This window comes from Peromyscus leucopus, chromosome 2 (assembly GCF_004664715.2).
Source record: "Peromyscus leucopus breed LL Stock chromosome 2, UCI_PerLeu_2.1, whole genome shotgun sequence".
NCBI classification, from domain to species: domain Eukaryota; kingdom Metazoa; phylum Chordata; class Mammalia; order Rodentia; family Cricetidae; genus Peromyscus; species Peromyscus leucopus.
Genome location: NC_051064.1, coordinates 78,972,927 through 78,981,643, shown reverse-complemented (window position 1 = coordinate 78,981,643; position 8,717 = coordinate 78,972,927). Strand labels below are relative to the sequence as shown.

At 36.9% G+C, this 8,717-nt stretch overlaps 1 protein-coding gene across 1 annotated transcript; it reads right to left on the bottom strand.

Moving 5' to 3' along the window:
* Positions 1-5,920: 5,920 nt before the first annotated feature.
* LOC114704444 (peroxisomal membrane protein PMP34-like) lies at positions 5,921-7,582 on the bottom strand. Its single transcript, XM_037202669.1, has one exon. The coding sequence runs from the start codon at positions 7,543-7,545 to the stop codon at positions 6,622-6,624; it is 924 nt and encodes a 307-aa protein (XP_037058564.1). The 5' UTR covers positions 7,546-7,582; the 3' UTR covers positions 5,921-6,621.
* Between the last annotated feature and the right edge of the window lie 1,135 nt (positions 7,583-8,717).

Sequence of the window (8,717 nt, the reverse complement as noted above, 5' to 3'; positions counted from 1 at the left end):
GGCAACATGGAGTTAGGCATAGCAGGTGTGTTTTTGAGTAAGGGGAGGTGAAAGGGCTATTCTTTGTCCTTTTATCATGTTTCTGAAGGTACGTGTCTCACCTCAGTCCATTATCAAGCTCTTCCTATTCAATCAAGGGTTCTGCTCTCCCTCCCCTAGATTTCTTTCCCATAGAGGCTAATAATAAAATTTGTGCAATGAAAATAGCCTGGGGCGTCCACTGACTAATAATCTCATTAATTCTTAGGGTACCTTCTCAGACAAAATGAGCTAAAATGACAATTGCTACTTCAGTTTTACATATGGAAAACTGGAGCTGAAAAGAATAATACAGACTTGCCCAAGGAAATGGAGGAGCCAAGATGTGAAGGAACAAAACTCCAGAACTTGGATTCTCAGACAAACACATTTAATCTCCTTGGGCTTCTTTAACAGGCTTGTTATCAGGAAATGTCACATTACATCTAAACACACAACTGTATATGTACTCTTGGATAATGCTGTAGAAATTAGAAATTTGGCATTCTAATGATTTGAACACGCAAAATTGGATGTGTCTATATTATTTTCATTCAGTAACCTTGTAATATTGTGAAACAAAAATGCAATACCTGGCCTGAACCTAATCTCTCTCTCTCTCTCTCTCTCTCTCTCTCTCTCTCTCTCTCTCTCTCTCTCTCTCTCTCTCTCTCCCTCCCTCCCTCTCTCCTTCTCTCCCTCTATGTATGTATGTGTATATTTTAGTCTGTTTACCATAGATATTTGAATTCTTGACTAGTCTAGTCTAGAAAGATTGGTGATTATTAGCATGGCATACAAAAGGAGAAATTTAGTCAGTTTATGCCTCAAGCTGAACTAAGTTTTGAATTAAGCATGAATCTAATATCCATAAATAGGGAACAGTTATTAGCAAAGATAGAAGTCAGAAATCTATTTGTGGTTTTGTTGCACAGGTAAGAATTCTATAGCTTTAGCAAGACCTTGACTTTTGTTGTTCAGAATAGAAAGGAGAACGACAATGAAAATAATAATTGTGAATAAAATGCTAAGAAAGCTAGTATCTAACAGTCCATAGACAAGGTTTGAGTGCCTCATTTCTGGTACTTGTTCATGGCAATTTGTACACCATCTATTAGTTCAAAACATATTGAGGGTGTTACAGAGAGATGGAAACAAGAACTTCATACAGGAGGTTTATATACTTTACCTCCTGCCCAAGCACTAGATCAACTTGTTTTTGGCTTGAAATAAAAACAGTAGGTTGGTCCAAAGAAAGCTGAAATTCAAATTTCAGCAGCATCATGGATCTTAAGATTAAAGGAATTAGCCCCAGTTCTCCTTTATGATTGATTTCTCAGCCACTGAAATATTACTAAGCCATTCAAAAGGGTATTGCATCATGCCACTTTTGAATTAGCAGTTGAATGGAGCATCACAGCAGAACTTACTCCAACCTGATCCTCTCTTCACAACTTCTCTGTAGAAGTCTGCAAGATGTAAAGAGGCACTCAAAAGATGCTGGTGAGTGAAATCCACAACCAAGTTGCCATTTTGGATCGGCAATTTATTTTACATGAGAGCATGACTTACTTGACCACTTAGAATTTTATTGTGACCACTGTAGTGATAATACAGTATTTTATGTCACTCATTAATGAGATGACTAGTAAAATAGTGTTGCTGGAAAGCTTCTCTCCAGATTCCATCAAGCCCCACAGTTCCACAATCCACGTATAAAATAATCACTCAGACACTTATATTACTTATAAATTGTATGGCCATGGCAGGCTTCTTGCTAACTGTTCTTATATCTTAAATTAGCCCATTTTTATAAATCTATACCTTGCCACATGGCTGGTGGCTTACCGGCGTCTTTACATGCTGCTTGTCCTGGCGGTGGCTCTAGTGTCTCTCCCCTTCTTCCTGTTTCCCTAATTCTCCTCTCTCCTTGTCCCGCCTATACTTCCTGTCTGGTCACTGGCCATCAGTGTTTTATTTATATAGAACGATATCCACAGCACTTCCCCTTTTCTTCTTTTTTTAAAAAGGAAGGTTTTAACTTTAACATGGTAAAATTACATATAACAAAACAATTATCGAGCAAGAATTACAGTTACAATATTAAGGAAGATGTCTTTATCTATCTTATATTTGTGAGTTTAAGGTTTTATATCTAACTTATCTTTTATTATAACTGAGGAAATTACAACTATCTAGTCTTTAACCACATCAAAGACCTGAGAAGGAACATAATGGTACCTGAGAAATGGTAGATGGATGCAAACAACTTTCGGGAATCTTGTAAGAGTAGACCAAGACAGCTGGCAGCCTGGACAGTCACCTAATGTTCCTCAGCATTGTTGGTGCATTCAAATTGGCTACAGGCCTAGAGTATCTGACAGACCATTTTTAGAAGCAGGAATTCTGAAAGACAATCTTACCCTGTCTTGGCAGAGTACAGTGGTCCCTTTCCTTGTGTTCTGCTTGTCCAGAAAGGACAGCATTGTATTTGTACTGTCAGCCATCAATGCAAGGGCAGTTCTTTGCCCAGTAGGCCATTTTGTGCCAAGAAGACAAACTTCCAAATGGAAATGTCTTAGAAGCCCAACATTCTCTCGGGATCAAATTAGTGCAGCCAGGAGCAATTGTGTCTCATGTCAACAGAATTCTAAGTTATTTAAATGCCATATTCTCTAGGTCTTTGAAGTGTTTGAAGACTACCTATCTATCTGAAATATATTTATGTATACCTAGAAGACTTATCTAACATGGCTATAAATATGATTATCATAGATGACTAATTATTAATCTATTTTTTAATTATCCATTACAATTTTAAATTACATAAACATAATATCTCAAACAAGAATAGAAATATATATACAGGATAACAAAATTAACTTTAAGTTTGTATCAATAAACTAAAATTTATACCAATGTAAAACATTTTAAATATAAACTAAAATCTATACCAATGTAAAACATTTTAAACAAGTTGTTCTTTAAAAGTAGGTTCATTAATCTACCCTTTTATCTTATCATCTCTATATCCTCCTATATATCTATATCATATCCCCTTTTCTTTTTAGAAAGAGATCACATTTATAATCAACCTGTTTTAAATAAAAATATTGGTTTTTCTCTGTCCCACACCAGAGGGCTCTTTTGATTTGGGACACAAGAATCTCTTAACCATTTTTTTTTAAAGCAATATGTCTGGGTTTAGAGGGGGAGTGAGCCAATTCCACCTCTAAAGCCAGTTTTATACCTTGCCACATGGCTAGTGGCTTACCGGCATCTTTAAATGCTGCTTGTCCTGGCGGTGGCTCCAGTGTCTCTCCCCTTCTTTTTGTTTCCCCAATTCTCCTTTCTCCTTGTCCCGCCTATGCTTCCTGTCTGGTCACTGGCCATCAGTGTTTTATTTATATAGAACGATATCCACAGCAAAATAGCGATGTGCTACTCCCAAAAACAAAGTGACAAACATCCACTAGTAGAAGCTAATTAGCACAAATAAACAATTTCAACAGAGGTGCAGGATGCAAAATCAACATACATAATCATTGTATAATTATATACTAACATTGGAAAAAGCAAAAATAAAATCAAAAAAGCAATTCTACTTATAATAGCAAAAGAAGAATAAAATACTTAGGAATAAATTTAAGAAAAATGTGGAAAAATGTATAGTGTTGAACAAAAGTAAATAATAGCTGTATGAGCCAGGAGTTTTCTGTGTCACAAACTAGAGAATGTGATATTAAGATGGTCACATCCTGCAATGAAATATTGTGGAACTCTTATGAGCCATTGCTCTACATTATCAGATAGCAAAACAATCACAAAGGAAAGAAGATGAAGAGATGAAGGGAGGATGAACCCTTAAACCTCCAAACCGCTCCAATCAGCCATTACTGAGATCCTTGGACTTCAGTTTCTTGAGAAGCACACACCCACACATGGGGTGTGCAGGTAGGTGTGCTGCTAGTGAACCCATGCTGAAGTCTTTGTTAAAATCTCTTAATAGAATTCTTTTCTGCAATGTAGTCAAGCATCCAGCATGGAAGTCTCTATAACTCCTCAGGCTTCTGCAGGTTCTATGTTAAAATCTCTTAATAGAATTCTTTTCTGCAATGTAGTCAAGCATCCAGCATGGAAGTCTCTGTAACTCCTCAGGCTTCTGCAGGTGGCAACAGGGAACTGTGTCGCTAGCCTGACCCCATTGCTGCCAACACTTCCACTTTGTTCTTTAGTAGTTATTTTCCAAATCCATTGACATTTCTCATTAATATTATTTCTTATTTCTAAAAAATGTGTCAGGGGATTTATTTTGGGTGATTCTAATATCTTAACACTTTTTAAATATTCCAACTAGTGAACATGAGATACTTTTCCATATCCTTTTAATTCCTTTCAAGAATGTTTTATAATGTTCATTGTATAAGACTTTAACTTCTTTGGTTAATTTAGTATCTGGTATTTTATTTATTTTTATGTCATTGTAAGTTTTATTGCTTTGAATAGTTAATTGATATGATTGTTACCTAATTAAATTTCTTAATTGTTGATATGTCTATCATATTGACCCATTTTCCCACATTGAGCTATCTTTTCAGTCCTGCATTGTCTTCATTTAAAATCTTTTTCATGCGTTCCTGAATGTGGCTTGCCAGCATTTTGCCTCAGTCCATAAAAGATGTTGTCCCTATCTTTCTTATTTGTTTCAGGCCTACTTGCAGGTATAACTCTCCCTATTGTTACAATTTATTCCTTCAATTCCTTTGCTGTTGGCAAGTTTGAAGATGAACTGGTATTACTTCCACTAACGTTTGGTGGAATTCCTCACTAAAGCCATCACATATAGTTTCTCTTCTTTGGGAAATTTTGTTGTTGTTATTATTACAAATTCAATATCCTCACAAGTTTAAAACTATTTAGTGTTCTATTTATTTTTTACTTAGTATGAGCAGATCATATTTTTTAAATTTGGTCTGTTTCATCTAGGTTGTCTAATTGTTTCCATGTAGTTATTCACAGTAGCTAATTAAATCTATTCAGAATTTTTTTAAAAAAATATGTTGCTGTAGGATAATGTTCTTGCACACTATAAAGATTTGTTAGTCATATTGGTTTAATAAAACGCTGACTGGTCAGTAGCCAGGTAGGAAGTATAGGTGGAGTGACCAGACTAGGAGAATTCTGGGAAGAGGAAAGTAGAGACAGGGTTGCCAGCCAGATTCACAGAAAGTAAGATGAGAACGTTGGACTGAGAAAAGGCACCAAGCCACGTGGGTAAGCATAGACAAGAATTATGGGTTAATTTAAGCATAAAAGCTAGTTAGTTATAAACCAATGCCATAGGCCAAACAGGTCATAGTTAATATAAGCCTCTGTGTGTTTATTTGGGACTGAGTGGCTGTGGGACTGGGTAGGACAGAAACTTCTATCTGCATAATGTTTCCATTTTTATTTCTTATTTTATTGATATGAGGACTTTCTAATGTTTTTTAAGTTGTTCTAGTTAAATATATTCAATTTTCTTGACCTCAAAGAACTTCAATCTATTTTTTCTATAATTTTACCCTCTACACAATTTATTTCTACTATAATCATATTTTCTTCCTTCTGCCATCTTTGAGTTTAGAGCTTTGTATTTCTTTTTCTAGTTCTTAAATTTATGAAGTTGGAATTTGAAGCTGTGTGTTCTTGTTTTGTTTATGATACAAAACACTGACCTATTAGTTTTAACATTGCTTTTGTTGTATCTCATAAACATTGGTATATTCATTTGAATTTGTCTCTAAAAATTCCCTAATTTTTCTCATTATTTTTTGTCATCGGGATGTTTAATTTCTACAACTTCACAAAAATTACAGTTTTACATTGTTATTCATTTCTTTTGTGTGTGTGTGTGTGTGTGTGTGTGTGTGCTGACAATTTATTGAGGTTTGTCTGATTGGATCTTGCATGAATGGACATACAACATCAGGGCTTTTTTTGTAATAAAAGACAATTCAAAATAAATATGTATTTAAAAAACTATGTCAAACACTAATGAATAATTAACATTTACAATTTTTAAGAAAATCATTTTGGATTAATATTTTTCATTTCCCCCACAAAATAAATAGCTGACTTAACTCTTGTTAAGCAGGAGGAAAAGAGTCAAAAAGAAGTAAAGTTACACCCACGGCACAGTCATCATGTTATTTTCAGTGAGGAGAATCTTTACCAAGATTAAGACACATAAAAGTATCTGAGGAGAATTACATTACTGAATTGTTCAGAACCTGGGGGAACGTTCAGGGAAAGAGAACGAGTGTCAGAGTTGAGAAAAGCTTCAGATGGAAAGTCCATACCCCTTGAGAAAATTAATATCCACCCATCAACTTATTGTTTCAGGTTTTCATATTAGTCTAACCCCCCACCCCCGAATCCAACCCAACACCATAAAAACTAAGTTGGCAACAGGCCTAGCCAACTATCCTCCCTGTTTAGCCTGCGATGCCTTTCCAGTCAACGACAGGAATGTCTGTGGTGTGGATGGACAGAGGGAAAGGAGCGCCACGCCTCTCCTCTCTGTGCAGCCCGTGCATCTTCACCCGGTCCTGAGGGAGGCCCTCAGTGCCTGGGCGCGCTCTTCAGACTCATGAAGGTGAAGGTAACAGCTGTCAGTTTCTCGTACACAAGGAACATGAGGGCAGCTGTGAGCACTGTCTGGAGCAGCTTGGCTTCAAGGCCTTTGTAGAGTCCTATTATTCCAAAGCGCTTGACTCGCTGGTGAAGAAGATAGAGAACATTCCGAAGACTCCCCAGTGTTCTGTTTTCTGGGTTTAGTCTATGACGTCCAAACCTCAGAATCGACTGTACCGTCTGCATGGGATAGGTGACTGTGGTGGCGATCGCTTTGGCTATTGCACCAATGATGAACACATCCAGAGAAAAGAGCTTCATCTGCTTCTTTAAAAGCTGCCGTTTCAAGCCTTCGTAGAACATGAACTGGATGGCGGGGTTGAAGACCAGCAGCAAGGAGGGAAAGGTACCGTTCCACAGAGCCAAAACCCCTTCATCTCGAGTAATCTGGTGGAATGCATCTATAATGCCTTTGTAGTTAGTTGGTATAATGTCTTCATTCCGAAATTTTGCCCCTCGCAGCTTCAGTCTGGTGTTTACCACCCAGAGTGGAGTCGTTAGCAACACATTCACCATTCCTGCAACAAATCCAACCACCAGATCTTTTCCTGTAGAAGAACGTTGACCTTTGACCCATATTGCTTTGAGGCTATTAAAAGTGTAGAAATAGACAAAATTGGAGCAGCAGAGACTGGAAATAACTGGAAACCACCCTCGGTATGGTGCCAGAAGGCCTTCTTCCTTAATAATCTCCAGGAGCACTGCATGCGTAGTTTTTGACTTTCTTTTCTCATCAACCTGAAGTCGGAGTCTGGCGGTATCCAAGGGAAAGAACACTGTCATGGCAGTCACACTTCCCACGGCTCCGGCCACGGCGTGTACCAGGCTTTCGTAGGACAGCACAGAGGCCATAATGCCACACTTTCCCCCTCAGACGCCGCAGTGTGGGCTCTTGTTATTCATTTCTAACTACATAATTTTGTGCTTAGAGAGAGTATTTCTATGGAATTGTCTTTTTATTTTTATTGAAGTTTAATAGTTTTGTAGCATATGACTGTTCTTGTAGACTGTCCCAGGAGTACTTGAGAATGATGTAAATGCTACTGTCATTGAGAAGGATGTCCTGAACTTGCCTCTTGGGTCTGGTTAACACCTTGTATTTTTAAACTCTCTAGTTTCTCACTTATTTTTTGAACATTATTGAGAATGAGGTATTGAAGTTTCCAATGATTTTGTAAGATTATCTACTTATCCTTGCAATTGTTAGTTTTGCTTTAGATATTTTGATGGTATGATATTAGATGTATAAGTTTTGTAACTTAAAATTTTACATAACAGGGAACCTTTTATTAGTATGCAGTGGTCACTGCGTTTTGTAAACTTATACTAACACTCTATTTAATCTCCTGCTCTCCTTTGATTTCTATTTACATGGAATACCTTTTCTGCTTTTTCACTTAAAATCTGTATTTGAAACCCTGAACATAAAGTTAGTCTGTAGTATATTGTTTAGTTAGATACAAGGCATCCAATCAACCTAACAGACCAACTAGGGTTTGATTAGTATTGTTAATATTGCTGCATAGAAGATATGCAAGGAGTCAACAAGAACCTAAAAACAGTGTTCAACCCCATCAGCTTAATGAAAGTATAAACCTAAGAAAGTTGGATTTCATACCAACTACTGTTGCAAACCAAAATAACTTTTAGTGTAATAAATAAATAATACATACATTTATTGTTTAACTCAGAGAATAAAGCATTTGTTATAACAGTCTTGATAGGAAGAGCCCAGACAATGGGACCTGTGTTTTCACATGGTGCTCCTGGAGCAGAGTAGACTGGAAAGCTGCAGAGGACTGTGACTCAGCAACACAGCTCACTTTCTTCTGGTCTTAACAGCTTTACCCACCCAGTTTGTGCTGTTGGTCAGAAAGCTGACTGCTTTGAGGAATGTGATCATAAATTTGAGTGAGGGCGACTATTATTTTTCTTTTTTAACTAAATGGAGGGAAGAGTCATTACCACCAGTACACTTTTGAAATTTCATTCCTTAAAAGCTTTTACATTGCTTCTCTTACTCT